Here is an 18,181-nt window from a genome sequence, read left to right on the forward strand (position 1 = left end):
AGAATCTACTCACATGGACTTAGAAAACTAAATCCCTATGATATTCTAATTAGAATCATGTTAATCTATAAATCAGTTTGGAGAGAACTGACCTCTTCACCATACGGGTCTTGACCTCTTTCCCATAAACGCAGGAGGTCTCTCCATTTATGCTGGTCTTCTTTGATTTATTTCATCAGCATTTTATAATTTGCATCATATAAATCCTCTACAGGTTTTATTAGATATATACCTTAGTGTTTCTTTCTGCTTTCCCTTTTGGAGTTATTGCAAATGGTATTGTGTTTGAAACTTGGTCTCCAATTGTTTTGCTGTTATACGCAGAAACACCACTGAAGCTGTTCTGACTTTGTTTCTTGTGAGCTTGCTACCCAGTCTCGCGAGTTTTACATTTTTGTGGAGTCATTTTGTTCATATTTGTTACTCATCTTGTTCATTCTAGGATTATCTATGCAGACACGTCACTTGCAAATAGGGTGATATGATTTGCAAATAATTTTATTTCTTCCTTTTCAATATTCCTCCCCCCCTCCTCCCTCCTCCCCCTCTCCTCCCCCCTCCCCCTCCCCCTCCTCCTCCTCCTCTTCCTCCTCTCCCCTTTTCTCTCTCCTGCCCCGGCCACCCTACAACTTCCTCTTTCCTCCTTGTCCCACTGGCCAGGGCTTTATATCTTACGTTGAATAGCCGTGGTAAGAGTGAACATCTTTGCCTGTTCCTAATTTTTGAGAAGAGACAGTTCGTCACTATTAATTATGTTAGTTATGGTTTTAGTCTTATAAATCTCTTTCATCATATTAATATATTCACTACATTTTCCTAACTTGCTATAGATGTTTACCATTAACGAGTGTTGAAATTGTCAAAAGTTTATGCTGCAGCAATTGATATAGTCATTTGGTTTTTTTCTATCGGTACCAGGGATCGAACTCACGACTGCCTGCTTGCAAGGCAGGCGCTTATACTGCTGAGCTAAATCCCCAGCCCGTTTTTTTTTCTTTTTATGTAATATAATAGATTGATTTTCAAATATTGGACCAATATTGGCTCCCTAGAATAAACCCATCAAGTCATTGTGTGTTTGTCTTTTTTACATACTGCTGGACTTCACTGCTAATATTTGGTTGCGAATTTTCTCATAGGTACTGGAATTGGTCTTTTTTTTTCTTATACTATCTTTGGTTTTAGTGTCATGGTAAAGCTAAAATTTATATATAAATGGGAAATGGTTGGGAAATGTTGGGAAAGATGTCCAGAAATGTTTATTTATGGACCCATGTATTATTTAGAAATATACTGTTTAACATGCAAGCATTTGGAGATTTTCTAGTCATCTTTATGTTATCGATTTCAAGTACAATTTCATTATGGTCAGTGCACGTACTTTGTATGTAAATATTTTAAATTTGTTAAGCTTTGTTTTATGACCCTTGATGTAATCCGGATAGAACAGTGAATGTCTCATTATACTCACAGAGAATTTGTATGCTGCTGCTGTTGTGTACGGTGTATCTCTTGTCCTATTGGTTACTAAGAAGCCTATTAAAATTTCCAACACAGTGGTGGAACTATTTATCCTTTAGGTCAGTTAGAGGTTCATTCCCCCAGTATTTTGAAGTTGATTAGTTTTTCTTTCTGGTATTTGCAAGCCCTGCTGCTAGGCTTAGGACTGTTATATTTTCCTAACGGATGGGTCCTTTGATCTTTGTGTAACGTTCCTCTTTGCTTCTAGTAACTTTTCTTTGAAATCCACTTTGGCTCATGTTTATCTCGCCACTTGAGCTTTCTTATGTTTGCATGACAGAGCTTTTACTTTCCTGCTTTTTTCTTTCAGCTAATTTATAGTATTTGAGTGAACTTATCACAGACAGCATAAGTTAGTCCTTTAGTCAATTTTTAGGCCATTTACATTTAACATAATTATCTACTATACTTGGAAAGCTGTCACTTTATTATTCATTTCATTTGTTCTAGTTGTTCTTATTCCTCTGATAAAGGGGAAAGGCACTGGGGATTCTTTCCACATCCTGGGGCCTGCGGTTCCTCTAGTTCCAAGGGGACAGTCCCCAGACTTTTAATCACCCGCAGGGCTAACACTCCCAGCACTGCTGCAGGATTGCCTGCAGCAATAATTAAAAACAGTTCCACCTCCCTCTCTGTCCAGACACTGCGTAACCCTGAGGGAAAACCACAGAATTCACTGTCCGAGTGTCCTTTCTTTGAGCTCTGGTTTCTCCCAAGTCTGCCTGTTTCCTTCTGCTCTTCAGAGTCCTCCTGAAGCTGCCCTGGTGCCCCGTCTGGACTTTTCAGCTGTGTCTGGTGGAGAGTTACAGAGGGGGCATACTTTTCCAGAACCAGAACCGCTATGGTGTTTGCTGTTTGTTTTCACAGAAGTAGTTCAGTGCGTATATGCAAACTTAGAAATACGCTTTTAAAAGTTGGTACAAGAAATGTGATATTTTGTTATCTACCCCTCACAAATAAATACTTTGCAAAGTCTTTTGAATTCGGTAAATACAGACATCGCCATTTTAAAACAACTTGATGTAAACATTAACTCGTATTTCACTTAGCATTTCCATATTTGTATATATTGTGCTTTAATTGTATACACACACACACACACACACACACACACACACACACTACCCCCCCCTCGCCCTCTGGTCTTTGCCTTCTCCCTTTCCTCTCCCTTCCTTAACAGTCCTTCTTCAATTTTCAGATTCTTTCTGGTTTTGTTTACATGGAAATATCACCATTTCGTGGTTTCACAGAATCCTAAAGCACAGATGACTATAAAGTGTTTAATTGGTACTCTGTAATTGGATTTTTAAGTTTATTCTGGTTTCTCTCCATTATAAATAACATGGACTTTTGCAGGGGTGATCTTTTGTTTGCTTGTTAATAAGCCATCCAATGAAAGTGAAGTGCGATGGAGATGGTGATTAAGCTGACTTTTTCCCAAAAAGCCGAGAATCTTGCCTTCTTCTCTATGTTTTGGGGTAGCTGGAATAACAGTTTTCTTTGTTCAGTAGGTTTAACGTATGACATTCCTTATTCCCAAGATTATCACTTTGTTCTCCATCAGCGTCCCCACCCTCGTGTTAGTTACTTGCTTTCTCTTGAAAGCCCGAGCCCTTGGATGTGGTCGGCACCCCTCTTTTCTGTTATCGGCTTTACTGTCCTGAGGAGCAGACTCCGAGGGCGCTCCACTGGAGTCAGTGGCCACGTTAGAGGGTTTGGGCTCTAAACCAAATGGCCTGAGTCCCAGTCCACAGTCCTTTTCTTCCTGGTATTTGACCAAGAATTGTTATTTAGTCTCTCTGTTCTTCAGAGACAGATCAGGCAGAAAACAGTACCCACCTCATTAGTTTGGTATTTGTATTAAAAAGTTGGTATTTGTAAGTGCTTACAAGCGTGCCCGTCTCCTAGTAAGCATTGTTTAAGGACTAGTTAAATATCGTTGTCCCATGATATCTTCAGGGGATTGGGTCTGGGGCCTCCCACAGGGCATTACACAGGGGACGCTCAGGTCCCCTATATAAAATATGTAGTATTTGCATATAACCTACGTACATCTCCCCTTGTATTTTAAATCATTCTAGGTATCTTATAATACCTAGTAAAACATGACACATAAATAGCTGTGACGCTGTACTGTCCAGCACAAAATGATAAGAAAAAAGTACGCATGTGCTCAGTGAAGATGCCATTTCTTTTGACTGTTTTTCACTGGTGGTTGGTTGAATCTACACGTGGAACCCACAGATGCATAGGGCCCTCTGTATTTTTTAAATAAATCTGGACTTCCTGCCATTTCGGTATTATTTAAATATTTCCCAAAATCTAGACTTCCCTCCAGTGTGCTAGAAACTGCGGGCCCCTCGGAGGTCATCCACGTCCCAGGTATATTTATTTTCTGCCCCTTCCCACCACGCGAACTAACTGCCTCTTACTTTGCAGAGCTGCCTCTGAGCTGAGAAACACCGCTCCGCTTTCTACTCTGCTGCCCGAGACAACCACATCCTCCTCACACACCCCAGGGCTCCCATGGAGACCTCAGGTCAGTGTGGTGCGGGGAGAGGGCCTGGGAGCCTGGCTGCTGAGCGAGGAGCCCCTGTGGTGGGAGGGCACACTCCCAGGGCTGGCAGGGCCACCTGCACCCAGCCCGGCTGTGAGAGCCCACCTCACCTGCTCAGCTGTGAGAACGTCTTGAACGATTCACATCCACACTCATGCATAAGCTCAGCTGCTTGCAACTCACTGCCTGGGTGGGGAACATAATGACAAGAATAGCTAAGGTTTATTACCAGATACCTGAGTAATAAAAGGAGTAATAAAAACACTTGAAAAATATTAACGGACGTAGTCTTCATAATGACCCCAGAGATAGGCATTATTATTACTTTCATTTTGCCAAGAGGAAACTGATGCACGATGAGGGAAAGTTTTTTCTCCTAGGTCACACAGACACGGTACGATCAAAGCAGGGTTTGAACTGAGGAACTTAGAAACAACATCCATACTCTTAAAGATTCTGCTGCACATTTCCTCAGGGAGCAGAAGGAGTCTGTACTGTAGGAATGCTGTTACAATGATCTTGCTTTCATAGATGGTAATCTAGGGCTCAGACAGGTTATATATACTCGATGGCACACAGCTAGTATGCGGAAACTTGAACAGGAACCCCAAGGAGCTGATTCCAAAGTCTCAGTGCTTCACTTTGTGTCACCCCAGGACAGGGACCGATGATTCTCCCCACAAATGTGTGTCACCTAATAATCACACAGCAAGTCAAAGACCACTCCTGGGGGGCACAGACTGTTATCCTCTCGAAGATCCCTGTCCTAAGAAGGAGAAGGAACCTCTTAGGCGAGAACCATCCCATATACACGTGGACCCACATAGACATTGTATGAACCAACAGTAGCGAACATCATCTTTGTCCAATGTTCATTCCTGTGCATACCCTTCCACCACCAGGACAGGCGGGAGCATGGCTGGGGACAAGCCATCCTGACACTGAATTCTTCTTGCACTCAGGAGAGATGGTCTCTAAGTCAGCATCTCGTCACTTGACTCTCCTGTCCAATAGATAAATCATATGGGTCTCCAAACGGATCCCCCAAAGCAACTGTTCTCACCCATGCTGCACATCAGAAGCTCCTGGGGAACGATTTTTAAAATTCAGTGATTTGGCTCCACCCTCAGAGATCTAATATGAGGGGGCTGGGGTGTAGATTGTTGGTAGACTTTAAAGCTTTCCAGGGCTTCTAATGTGCACATACAAGTGGGAACTAGCCGAAAAGTGAAACACCCTTGGGAAAGTCAGAGGGAGGAGTCCGTTTGGGGTCGCGGGGCAATGGAGAGTTGGGACTGCCAGACCCTGAGACTGATTCAAAAGATCTGAAGTCGAGGCACAGACCCTGAGCTCTCAGGGTCCTGCGTGGTTGGGATGTTGCTGGCCTTTTTTCCTCTCTCTCTTATTGTGTCTTTAGCTGTAATACCGTGTGAGCTCTGGGACTTTTGTTTCAGACAGCGTCATCAGGAGGTCTCATTAATCCACCTCATACTCCAGCTGCTCACGCGGTGTCACCCGGAAACCCTGTTAGGTCTTTTCCCAGTAAGCAGACAAATGGTTCCAGGGAAAAACGCAGCTTTCAAGAAAGAGCCTTTGAACTGAAGCTCTGTTTCAACAGTTCTGTGGCCGTGAGTAGATCACAAACCCTCTCTGAGCTCAGTTCTCCAATTTCTCCTGGGAACAGAAGCTCCTGGCTCCCTCTAGGTCTGATTCTCAGCACTGGAGAGGGAACACAGGAGGAGGTAAGGGCTCTAGTCCTGGAATCTATACTACGGGGAGAGCAGTGTTTGTCCTGCCAACGCCACAGGGCTCTTTTCAGCATTCAATGAGCTACACACTGGGGAAAAAAAAATCACAAGTCAGCCAAAGAATGCCAGCTGCTGTAACAAATAACCAAGTACCAGTGGAATAATACAACAAATACTCATTTTGTACTCACGTACAGACTAAGCTGGGTTTCAAACAGTGATTCAGGATCTAGGGGTTTTTTTCCTTCCTGTGGCACCAACATTTTCAACGTGTCCTCCAATGGGAGCAGTAGGGAGAGTGGTGCAGAGTTTTACGACCAGGTCTGTCCATCACTTCTATCACATTCCATTGGCCAGAACTAGTCATGTCCCGCCTCTGTACGTGCAGGGGAGTCTGGGTAATGTAGTTCTCTTGTTTCCCCACACTATAATGAAATTGATTTGAGGAGCAGATAGCATTTTCTTGTTGCACCTATGAGATAATCTCTGTTGAGTGCTATTTAAATGTTACTAGTAATACATTGCAGTAATATCTTGTATTCCTAGCTGAAGGAGAGGATGATAATAATGACCCTTCTAAGCCAAGACAGCCATCCATATCATATATGAACTACCCTGAGATAAAATAACTGAGGTTCAAAAAATACCCCATTTTTTTCTTCTGGTTAATCAAATGAATCATGCTTCCTTTTCCAAGATCAGTATGAATTCCAGGGTCATCATTTGGTGCCTCCCCCTGTTGGGTGGCTGTGAGAAGCCCTGGTCCTTTGAAGTCTGGGTAGTGGGAGGAATTCCGTGGTCTCCTGCCCACTTGGCTGCAGCCTCCACTGGGAAGGAGATGGGAGCTTCCCTGGGGGACATCCCTGTGCTTTGACAGAGGTGGCCCAGGAGACTTTTGCGACGACACTCAGAAACACAGGGTTGAGTAACTAATTACCTCACCCAATCTTTGCCATCACCCGTAAGCCACACGCCGGCTGGCCCTGCTCTTCCTCATTCCCTGGAACCTGGAGCCCGCAGCACTGTGCCCACACAGTCTTAAAGAACCTAACCTCACTCTCAGCTAAAGCATCAGCCTCATTGTCACCCCTTGGGGACAATCCAGAGGACTGATTTCATTAGCCAGCTGGGGGTCTTGAACTCACATGCCTCCACGAGCCAGCTAGAGGGAGTGAGGCTGTGGACCCAAGAGAGCAAGCACAGGAAGAATTAGCGAAACCGTGCCCATCTCAGGGGGCAGCTGCTCCCCAGGCCCTGCTGGTTGTCCCAGGTCAGATTGTCCCATGCATGCCCAATATCAATAGATTCTCAGATTTTTAAGAGATGCTAGACACCCAAACTTTAATGCCAGATCTCAGGATTGGCAGCTAATTCATTTTTAAAGATACTACACAGCCCAAACAAAACATGTCTGCAAGCCAGATGTGGACCAGAGATGGAGAGTGTGTTCCAGTTGCCCAGACTTTCAAAAACAAACTTTATTTACATCGTCTCCCAGGGCTACTGGCAACTTCTCTATTTTTCTCTGAAGCATAAACATGCAAGTCCTCTTTCAAAACAGGGAGAGGAGAAACTCAGAAGACAAGGGCTTGGCTGCCCTGCAAATAAAAAGGAAGAGAGACAATAGGTGGCTACAGCTTTGGGTTTTTCAGTGTAGTCCACAGGGAGAGAAGGAAGGGGAAAAAAGAAATGGGAAGGAGAAAAGGACAGGGGAGGGAGGATGGGAGGGAGAGGGAGGGAAGGAAGGAAGGAAGAAAGAGAGAGAGAAAGAAAAAAATATGACACCAACTAATTTCTAAATAACTCAGCCTGCATTAACTCTACATCTTCAGGCAAGGTAGAAATGGACAGATGGAAAGACGGATTGTGACCAGCCTCCATGCCAAGCTAAACGATGTCTTGGCCAGTGAGAGGAGATGCTGCCTTTCCCAGCAGAGTGGCCAGCTGCGCAGAGGTGGCTGTAACATCCTGCCCAGTCTCAGCCTAGAGGAGGCTCAGGATCATGCCCTGATGGTGACAAGTGTCTCACAGAGGGCAAGTAAGAGCCAGGAAGAAAGGGGGGCTTTAGAAATGCTAGGTGGGCCCAGAAGACTTTGTACTAACTCTCCCCAGAGCCATGAAGGGACTACTGGTGAGCCTATGGGCACACGGAGCTTTGGCCTAAACAAAGTTTAGCTCTTGGACGTAACCTGGTGATTCTGAAATTTGTAGTTTCTATCCTATTTCCTGCCAAAGGAATCTGAGACACTTAAGTTATATAGTAAATTAAACACAAAGCTGGAGCCCCAAAGAGGAACCAAAAGGAAAGGTCCCCATCCTTTGAGATGAGCTGATTTTTGAGATCGGGGTTCCGTCTGGCTGTAAGTTTCCTGGCAGCCAAGTCAAAAAAGGAAGCCCAGAGGCATGTGGTTAGTGTCTGGTGGCTAAGACTGCACTCTGGCCTGCAGAGACAAACTCTTGGTTGGAGCCCATTGCAAAAAGGCATGTGCCATGTGGAGAGGGTTCTCCGTATGTCCTGTCTTACTCCAAGACAAGATCAGACATGCAAGAATTTACTTGCTGTAAGATGGCAAGCAGGAGAGGGAGGAGAGAGTAAGCTGCCTGGAAGGGATGCAAATTGGACCCCAGTGCCGAACAAAGGGAAGCAGGGCTGGAGGAAAATGTCTTAGCGTGATGGGAAGCCCAGAAATGGCCAGCAGTGCGGTCAGGGAACCCCCGCCCTAAGTTACCCATGAATATAGACATCCCTTAGGGACACCTCGGACTCTGCTGTGCTGTGTTGCTGGTAATCCCGGCTCCACACAGACGCGGATGTCGCGGCACAGCGGCAGAGTCCAGTGTCAACTAAACTTTACCAGCGGGAGATCTCCGAGGTGGTTCATTTTCCAGACATCAGCTGCTTATTCTCTTACCATCTTTGGGTGCTGCCATATCGCCATAGCACTATTAAAGAAAAGGTCGTCCTATTCCTCGTCAAGATGGCAACAAAGACTTTATTCAAGGATAACCTAGAAGGGCGTAGAAAGCTGGTTTAGCTCCACAAATGAGAAAAAGAGAGCAGAGGACCTGCAGCCCTGGGCAGACGGAGGCATCAGTGGCTGGGAACCGCCTAAGAGGTCCCAGCAAGGAGAGGGGTTCTTGCTAACCTGACCCAACAAGATGCTTGCTGGGAGCAGGTCACACTACGTTTCTTTATACAGGCTCAATTTTAGTTTCATGTATAGATTGAAGAACAAGTTGCCTTAGTTGCTTTTCCTATGGCTGAGACAAAATACCCAACAACCACAAGTTAAGAGAGGAAAGGTTTATTTTGCTCATAGTTTGTGGAGGTTTTGGTCCATCACTGGCTGGCTCTGAGGCAGAGGGGCATGGCAGACGGGCATCACAGGGGAAAAACAGTTCATGGTGAGCAGAAGATAGCAAAACAACAAAGGACAACACAGCTTTCTGTCCTTTGTGTCTTATCCAGGTTACTTAGAGAGGGAAGCACTCACACCCTAAATCCGAGTGTCCTTGATCTTAGCACTGTATCATGAATCTGTTCCAGCATGACACACTCTAGATCTAGCCACCTCTGACCACATGAGGCTTTGGGGGGGACTTCTAAATACCAGTCATAACATAGTTACACATATTTCCCAAATCTATATTAAAATGAATGCATAACTATTCAAACTTTAGGAATTTGTGTGCCACATAAAATCATCTGTGTAACACTTTCTACACAGTAGTCTCTCTTTATCCATGGGGAGTATATGGATCCCTAAAGCCACAGATAGTACTAAATTGTTGGTACATGTCCTACAGCTTTACCTATATGGCCCTCAGCTTTGCCACATTTAATCAGAGTTAATCTGTCCTTCATCTTTATGTCCTGGTAATTCTAGTGCTTTGAGGCCACTATTACACAAAATAAGGATTACTTAAACACAAGCACTTAAACACAGCTATCAACACTGTGATAGCTCATCTGACCACTGTGATAGTTACTAAGAGACTAGCAGGAAGGTAATATATACAGTGTGGATACACTGGCAAAGGGATGATTCAAGTCCCAGGCAGGCTAGAGCAGCACAGTGTGGAGTTTTATTATGCTACTTAGTATTATAATTCTAATTATCGAGTTCAGTCATCCAAGTATTGTAATCCTCTTTCTAGTTTTCCTCACAATCCAAAAAGTTATATTTGTAAACCCATTGAGACGTTATTGGAATCCCAGCAAGATAATTCCAACCTACCACCACCAATGCAAACCCACGACGAGAGTAAAGACACCAAGACATGTTCCAAGTTAAGGGCAGCCAAGGAGTCCTAAGTCCAATCCTTGTGAGGACATGCGGACAAAGGCCTTGATCCTAGGCCTCTCCCCAAATTAGCTATCTTGTCAAGAAGGGGGTGGCTCAGGGATGAGTGACAGTGAGGATTCCTGGATTCCTGGCGGCCAGGTGAGAGAAGGGCACCTCTGTAAACTGCAGAAATAAAGACATGCAGGAGGATCAATTCACATAAATTAATTAAGGTAGCAACTGGATTGTTTTGGGAGGCTGTGGCTTCAGTTTCTGATATGCAGACTCTTGTGCCCTGGGGACTCAGCCTCTTTACCTTGAGGCTCCCACCCGGGTGACATTCCCGGAGCTGAGGAGCTGATGGCTCTAACATCCCGCAGTGCTCACATCCCCATAGCAGTAGGAGAACACTGCCCGCGGAGAGGAGAGGGACTGTCTGTTGACTTTAGAGATTACATACCAGCACCTCGCTGGCCTTGTTTGCAATGCTTAGAGCCAATTGAAGAGAGGAGGAAATACCACAGCCCGCTCTGTACATAGCAGGATAAGGAAATGTCTCCAAATAGTCAGAGCTGCAGTAACTGCTGTGCATTCAGGGGAGTCACTGGGGTTGTCTCCCATAACTTAGAAGGACAAGCAACTTAAAGTCTATGAATTATTTACTCCTGAAATTTTCTACTTAATATTTTGGGACCTTGGATGGGTGGGGCACCTCCATGCATCCCCCACTTTAGGAAATGCTAGTTTTACAAAGAGCACATAAAAATGGTCTGATGAAAACATTGTTTTCAGTCCTGATTAGTGTGCTGATTTTCAGCTCTAGGCTGGGTACCTTGACACACACCTTGAGGTTCAGAGAAGTGCTAGAAACATTCACTGAGGCATGGAGGTGGCTGGGAGTGAGGCCAGGTGAGCTGAACCTCCAACCCCGTCGTTCTGCTTCCAGATGCAGAGCTGGACCTCCAGAGGAGCGTGCAAGCTGTGCTCCGGGAGCTCAGTGCTCAGGCCCCTGCCCTACAGAGCAACCAGGGTAAGTGCTGGCAGGCAGGTGGCAACTACTCCCTCTGGCCCCCGGCTCACCCTTCCAGCCCTGTCCACTCATTCCAGAAAGGACCCAGCAGGCAGCTTCGTGGGTGAGAAACCCCTACCCAGGGGAGCAGGAAACCCCGTGGCTCCCTGGTTCAACCTTCCTAACAGCCATGGCAGAGGCACTGGGGACTTGGTGCCCTCTTCCTTAATCATGTTCCCCAGCTCCACTTCCAAACCAAAGTCCTCTCTGACCTGCAGAACCACCTGAGGGTGGCCGGCTAACATCTGTAATCCCTGCTGCTTTGTGATCCGATGCACACACCTGTCCCCACTTGGGTCTCCCTCCCCCTCTGCCTTGGGGACCCACTGTTGACAAAAGGCTGAGGATCGGAATGGTCTCACTGGGGAAGGACTCACTGGAGCCCAGTGCTGACCACAGGCTCAGCATGACTGGACAGTCACAGTGTCAGGCCCAGAGGCCTCCCCTCTCAGAGCCTGGCCTTCTGGGCTACCCTTTCTCCTGGCCAGGCATGTGGAGATGGTCCCTGCACAAGAAGGTAGAACGAGACCCCAGGAGGAACCCAGCGCTGGTCCAGATTCTGCTCAGAGAGCTGGAGAAGGTGGGTGCGCTGGCTGCGGGAAGCTGGGTGGCAGTGAGAGGAGGAAGGGCCCCCTGGGTTGGGGCTCATCCGGGCAGCTCTGTGTCATCTGTGTCCCCCGCTTGGTTCCTACCACGCACATCTCCCTCCTCGGCCTTTGCCTGAGTAATATTTTCTTGGCATCAACTCCCAGTGCTTTGAGTTAACATTTTTAAAACGAAATGAGACCAGCCTGGGCTGTGAAGTTCAAGGCCAGCCCGAACGGCATAGTGAAATCTTGTCTCGAAAAGACAGAAATAAAATAAATAAAAACAAATAGGAAGACAAAAGGAAAAAGGAAAGAAACTCCATAACATGGCCATTTATGGACAATCAAGTCACTCGTTGGGAGTATAAAGCACCGCTAAACACACGCATAGTCTATGTTTTCACAATCACCCGCATGGCACCTCGAGTCCTCTCTGGCCACTTCACCCTCTGTGGCTAGGAAACACTGCCCTGGAGGAAAGCTCCAACTGGAGAACTTGCTTGTCACTTTTCTTCTTGCTCCTGGCCTCCTCCAGTGTGCTGCAAGCCCCCCAACACACACACACTCAGGGACCCCCACTCCTCTATTTCTCCCACTCCTGCTCTCCCCAGGGCAGACTGGAGCCCTGGGCAGCGTGGAAAGCTGCCTGCTGCCCCCTCACTGGCCAGCTCCAACCCTCACCAGCTCCTGCAGGGACGACCTGCATGGTGACCTCCCGCAGCGTAGCCCTAGCCCGGCCTCCATCAGTGTCAGGGATCGCCCTGTTTTCCAGGCAGTGAGCGAGGACCTCTGGCACATCATCATCCCCCTGCTGCACACCCTGATGTACGTGCTCACTAAGGTGAGTGGGAGGCTGGGGCAGGGTGACAGTGGTGACCCACCGTTCTCTCCCCTTAGCGGACACCGCATCTCCACCAGGACAGCCTAGAAACAGTCAGGGACCGCATGCTGCACAATGATGCATAAACACCAGCTTGCCTCTTCCCCTCCTACTCAGAGATAAAACTGGAGGTGGTGGGGAAGGGGAGGTTCTGTGGAGCGTGTATGGGGAGCTCGCAAGCCTGGTGGGGTCTGCGGGCTTGCTTATATGCAGACACCACTGCTTCTTACACGGGGAAGAGACACGAGGAAGAGCATCTGTTCATGTCTTGGGGGAACATTGAGGAGTCTCAGGAGAGCTCAGGAGGATGAGGAGCAGAAAGACAAGCCTGGGGCTGCCGGGGCAGCACAAGGAGGACAGGTCTCGGCTCCAGCCCAGGCCCAGGGCACAGGGATGTAGAGGGAGAAGGGAAGCGGGGAAGCCTCCAGGCTGTCATGGAGCATTTTCTGCCAGTGAGGTGCAGCGATCAGGAGCAACCCCACGGCTCTGCTCCTGGAGAACCACAGGAATGCGCTGCAGACTGAGCCAGAAGGGTTACGAGGGGAGTTGATTGGGTGGTGGACTGCCATGCAATAAATTTCTATCCAAGGGGGCGCAGGACAAGGGGCAGGAAGGTGCAAATCTGGAAGAGAACCACGAGTCAAGAGCACCTGTCCCGCCCTGGCTTCCTCCTCCTAGCTCCCACCCACCTCCAGCCCACCCAGGACCCTTCCTGGCTAAGGCTTTCGTGCCCGGCCTCTCCCTGTCACCAGGCCACAGGCATCACAGAGGAGCTCTACCGCAAAACTTACGCCTTCTGCACCAGGTTACTGACCCTGCCCACCCCTTACTGCACGGTTGCCTTGGACTGTGCCATAAGGCTGAAAACAGAGATAGCGGTCCCAGGTGAGAGCTGCTGGGTTCCCTGGTCTCTCAGCACCATCCAAGTCCAGGGCTTCTTCTCTCGGATGCCATGAAGCTCCAGAGTCTTAGCACCTTCCATGGGAGGTGGAGGAAGGGAGGCAGAGACCAGCGCTTGCTGGCTGACGTGGATTGCTTTGCAGGAACGCTGTACCAGAGGACGGTCCTTGCAGAACAAAGCTTGATGAATGAACTGTATCCCTACCAGGAGAGGTGAGTGGCCCCAGGACACTTGCCTTCTTCCCCTAGAGGTGTGGGGCAGGGTAACTGCTCATTGGCAGGACAAGAGAGGACGCTGGGTGGAGAAGAGCCAGGGCAGGGCTTTGCAGTCGTGACACCTGACCAGCAATGGAGTGAACATCGAGCTGTAGGGGACACATCAGACCAGCCAGGCGGCCAGAGGTGGCTCAGAATATCCATAGTGCAGGCGCCTGGGGCCACAGTCACACAGTGAAGTCTCAAGCTTTCATCTGCGTGTGCCAGCTGCCCAGATAAGACAGAAGTGGAGGGGAAGAGAGGAGCGTCCATTGCTTATGTCAGAGAGATGTGTGACAGTATTTCCTTTCACTTGGCCCTGAGAGACACAGCTTGAATGAAGGCTTGGGGAACCACATTTAGGAAGGGGACAGGTTTGAAAGGGACCCATGAGAACTAGTGCTGGAGAGGTGGGGTGGCATGGTTGACTGAGGAGGAGACAGTGGGCGAGGTTGGTTTTCTGGTGTGATGGGGGTACTGAGAGAAGCTGGGTTTCACTCTCCATTCAGAGCTGTTTCTGGCAGGATAGATTTAGGGTGGCCTCCCAGGGGTGACTGGACCACTGGATCTGAGGATCTGAGGGAAGGAGGAGGATGTGACTTGGAACTCCCCTAGACACAGGACCAGGCCTGCTTTCCTGTGTGAAGTCAGCGGACTTCAGCCAAGAGGACCAGCACCCCCTCCAGAAGGACCCCACAAGCTCCTGCCTACCGTATCCCCACCGCTGCTTTCTGTGCCCACAGAGTGTTCCTCTTCGTGGATCCCGAGCTGGTGTCTGCCTCGGTGTGCAGTGCCCTGCTGCTAGAGATTGAGGCGGCCCAGGGGCAACAGACACCTGAGGCCTGCATGCGCCACGTAGTGTCCCATGCCCTGCAGGCCGCTCTGGGGGAGGCCTGTCACCCCGGTGCTCTGCACAGGAAACTGCAGGTAACTCACACCCAGATCCCTGCAACTCCCACCAGGCACTCCCTGTCCTCTTCTGGCTTCCCCTTCTCCCCTAAGTAAATACTACGAGCTAATTATCAGTGCATCATGGGAACGGCTGGAGTAGATGACCGCTGAGGTCAGGAGCTACCAGACTCAGCAGTGATGCTGCGGTACAGCAAGGGCCTGGCACCAGGAAGGAGCGAGCAGCTCCAGGAGGGTTCTGTTAGTCTGGACCTGTTAGTCTTGCCCCAGCAGGAGCCCCTCACCCTGACCCTGCTTCGCCCGTTAAAATGCACTGGACTATTGCTTTTCTTGCTGTGTGACATCTGGAATTCTCCAGTCTGAGTCCTACATTTTAGATCGTTTCTTTGGCTGTCCCCTTCTTTTGACTGCTATGTACTTTCTTAACCCACTGTAGGCCACCTCCTCCTAACAGGGTGTGAGTGGCACAGGGGCCCCCAGTTGCAGGCTGCGTGGAACTATAGCTGTGGCAGGGCAGGAGCAGGCCCAGGACATGGGGTTCTGGAGCTTTGGGCCTGATGGGGGCAGAGAGATCTGATGTAGGAGGTGGGGTGTGGGGGGGGGGGGGTGCTGGGCCGAGACTCAAGCCATGTGGTCTTTACCCGCAGACCAGCTCCCGCCGTGTCCTGGAGCACTATTTCCACGCCGTGGTGGCTGCGGTGGAGCAGATGGCAGGCGAGGCCAGCCCAAGCCGCGCAGGACACCTGGAGAAGCTGGAGGAAATTTACTGCTCGCTGCTGGGGCCGGCGGCCGCCAGGAGGGGGCGCTGCGGCAGTAAGCGGCGGGTGGTCTGGCCGAGGTGGGGCGCCTGGCAAGAGCCCGACTGGCCACTGGGGGCGCCAGAGAGCAGCGTTGTAGCTGCCTGGAACCTGAGATGTAACAGGAGGTTATGGTGGCCTGGCCCTGTAGAGCCCTGTCCATATATTTTAAATCACGTGTATCAAATCAGGGCACCTTCACAGTGAACTTGAGAGATTAAAACTAGTTTCACGCCTCTTTTACGGAGGAAGAAACTGAATTAGAAAAAAGTTAAAAATCTCACCTAAAATCATTCAGTTGGTGAGGAGCAGAGCCCAGCTTCAAATCCAGGCACTAGGCCACCACTCTGCTGCCGTGGCCTAGGGATTCGGTGACCAGAAGACCCTCCAGAGAGGATCGAAGGTAGCAGAGGAGTCCTCATTTATATGCGGTGTCACGAGCTTTCGATCCAGCATCTTCCTTCCTGTTTGCACATTTATAGAGCACCCCACACTGTGCCAGGAGGAAGACCACGTGGGCAGGGAAATGCTAAAGAGCCCAGACAGGTATCCCCGAACACACATTTCCTAGTTGGATGACTCTGATGTGTAAACAGAATCTGAGAGCCACACCCTAAGGACACGGGTTAGGTGTGTCCAGCAAACAGGACTCCAAGTTCTGGCTGGAGAGAATGACACCGTAGGCCACTGGAGCAGTCAGGAAACTTCTAAAAGGAAAGGCAGCCAGAGAGCTTGGCACTGACCTCTCTGGGGGTCACCCAGGCCTCCTGCCGCTCTCTACAATTTGCTCTGAAGCAGGGAACAGAAGCATGCAAATGACCAGAAGTGGCCTGAGAGAAGCAAGTCTCGGTTTCACCTGGATGTGGGTGGGGTGTTTAAAGAACACTTGGAAAACCAGCCCCGTGGGATACAGCACTGGCAACAGGGCAGGATTGAGAGTGGATGAAGGGCTGAAAGAGACTGAGCTGATTTGCAAAGGACCCTAAGGCTGAGTTGGGGAGGAACAGGAAACAAGGAGCCCTGAGCATCCTCAGGCTGGGAGGTGGCAGCGGCAGATTGGATGAGCTGATAGTGACAGATAGAGGAAAGGCATATTCTAAAAGTCCAGGGAGGTCTGCCACCCCCTGGGCCCCGGCATAGGAGCTGCATGGGGGATGGAGGAGGGCAGAGCAAGGTCCACAGTGCTCCTCTGGTGGTCACCACAGCCTGCCCCTTTCTTCAGGTGACCTTCTCCAGGACCAGCCGCCAAGCATCCCCCTGCCCAGTCCCTACATCACCTTCCACCTGTGGACTGACCAGGAGCAGCTCTGTACGTGCCCTTGCCTCTGACCTCCAGGGGGCAGCAGGCTGGAAACCGCGGTGTATGTCTGTGTGTGTGTGTTTGTCCGTGTGTCTGTGGGGCTGTCGGTGTTTGCTGTTTTCCCCTGTGAAGTTCTGCCCATCTGAAAGAAGCACAGATGTTCCCTCTGTTGGAGCAGCTCAGTGCATTAGCCACTGGTCTCATGCGCCCAGATCATGCCATAAGGCCTCAGTGACCCAACGATGTCCCCAAGAGGGAGGCAAACACAAAACCTCAGGGTTCCCGAGCTGGGGGAGACCTAGAGAGGCTGGGAGGGCTCCAGGGTCAGCTAACAGTGGTGAATGCTAGGTTAAGTTGATTTCTTCAGTGCTGGATGCTCATGGTCACTGATATATTTACTAACAAGAGGCAGCCAACGTGTGCAGGCTTCTGTTTGGGTGAAGTGTTTGACTCCCACCCACGGAGCCCAGACCCTGTGGCCCTGATGGCCTCCTGTTCTCCTGTCCCAGGGAAGGAACTGGTGCTCTTCCTCCGGCCACAGTCGCAGCTGCGCCTCAGTGCTGACTTGGAGGCCTTGGATCTGCAGGGACTTGGGCCAGACCGGGACATGGCCCGGGTGTCCATGCTGTCCACAGACAGCGGTATCGAGCGGGACCTTCCTTTGGGGGCCGACGAACTCCCTACCCCCAGCAGCCCTGAGATGGATCGAGCCGGGCTGCAGCGCAAGGGGGGCATCAAGAAGCGCATGTGGCCCCCAGATTTCCCCATGCCTGGCAGCTGGGACGGGCCCCCAGGGCTGCACCGGAGGACGGGCAGGCCCAGCGGGGACGGAGAGCTGCTGCCCGGGGTGTCCCGGGTGCACACGGCCCGGGTGCTGGTGCTAGGGGACGACAGGATGCTGGGGCGCCTGGCCCAGGCCTACCACAGACTCAGGTAGGGCCCCGAGCAGGCTGATGGGGACTGAGGTTGGTTGGGGGGTCTGGTATGGGCTGGCAAAGCATCAGGAAGGGGCAAAGGGTCAGGAGGAGAGGGGACCCAGGAAAGAAGACCATGTGGTGTGTCTGCCAGGCAGGTGGCCAGCACAGAGCGCTGTGCCCAGATGCTCCTCCTCACCGCTCAGGCAGAGTCATGAAGTTCCCAATCTCACAGCCGAGCAAACAGAAGTTCTGAGGCTGAGAGCAGAACCTGTTCAGCACCAAACACCCGCCCTTACCCAGTGTGCTTTGCTATGTTTGGCAGGAAACGGGAGACCCAGAAATTCTGCCTCACCCCCAGACTCAGCCTGCAACTGTACTACATCCCAGTGCTGGCCCCCCAGGTGACCGGGCAAGGGACGTGGGAGCAGGAGAGGGGTCCTGCAGGGCAGGGCTGT

General features: G+C 49.9%; 1 protein-coding gene and 1 long non-coding RNA gene across 15 annotated transcripts in view; one reads left to right on the forward strand and one right to left on the reverse strand.

Moving 5' to 3' along the window:
* The window catches only part of LOC106026865 (uncharacterized), a 44,579-nt gene extending 37,854 nt beyond the window's left edge, over nucleotides 1-6,725 (reverse strand). For 6 of the 7 annotated variants that reach the window (XR_010045238.1, XR_002790285.2, XR_010045242.1 and 3 more), the window contains exon 1: nucleotides 6,022-6,725. This is a non-coding gene — a long non-coding RNA (uncharacterized LOC106026865). Of the gene's footprint in view, nucleotides 1-811; nucleotides 5,916-6,021 lie in introns of those variants that run through there. The other variant, XR_010045241.1, reaches the window with a different exon arrangement.
* The window catches only part of Pik3r6 (phosphoinositide-3-kinase regulatory subunit 6), a 48,557-nt gene that overhangs the window by 9,127 nt on the left and 21,249 nt on the right, over nucleotides 1-18,181 (forward strand). Inside the window, exons 2-14 of one of the 8 annotated variants that reach the window (XM_063242250.1) lie at nucleotides 3,961-4,060; nucleotides 5,533-5,706; nucleotides 7,659-7,864; nucleotides 11,059-11,142; nucleotides 11,670-11,761; nucleotides 12,541-12,609; nucleotides 13,401-13,533; nucleotides 13,692-13,761; nucleotides 14,547-14,730; nucleotides 15,360-15,525; nucleotides 16,732-16,818; nucleotides 17,319-17,742; nucleotides 18,049-18,127. In XM_063242250.1, the coding sequence (XP_063098320.1) occupies nucleotides 7,678-7,864; nucleotides 11,059-11,142; nucleotides 11,670-11,761; nucleotides 12,541-12,609; nucleotides 13,401-13,533; nucleotides 13,692-13,761; nucleotides 14,547-14,730; nucleotides 15,360-15,525; nucleotides 16,732-16,818; nucleotides 17,319-17,742; nucleotides 18,049-18,127 (1,575 nt within the window). In that variant the 5' untranslated portion in view covers nucleotides 3,961-4,060; nucleotides 5,533-5,706; nucleotides 7,659-7,677. Of the gene's footprint in view, nucleotides 1-3,960; nucleotides 5,707-7,658; nucleotides 7,865-11,058; nucleotides 11,143-11,669; nucleotides 11,762-12,540; nucleotides 12,610-13,326; nucleotides 13,534-13,691; nucleotides 13,762-14,546; nucleotides 14,731-15,359; nucleotides 15,526-16,731; nucleotides 16,819-17,318; nucleotides 17,743-18,048; nucleotides 18,128-18,181 lie in introns of those variants that run through there. The other 7 variants (XM_063242251.1, XM_063242253.1, XM_013148729.3 and 4 more) reach the window with 7 other exon arrangements.

The sequence above is a fragment of the Cavia porcellus genome, unplaced genomic scaffold (genome assembly GCF_034190915.1).
Source record: "Cavia porcellus strain 051 isolate PalLab524CR breed Dunkin Hartley unplaced genomic scaffold, mCavPor4.1 scaffold_32, whole genome shotgun sequence".
Classification (NCBI taxonomy): domain Eukaryota; kingdom Metazoa; phylum Chordata; class Mammalia; order Rodentia; family Caviidae; genus Cavia; species Cavia porcellus.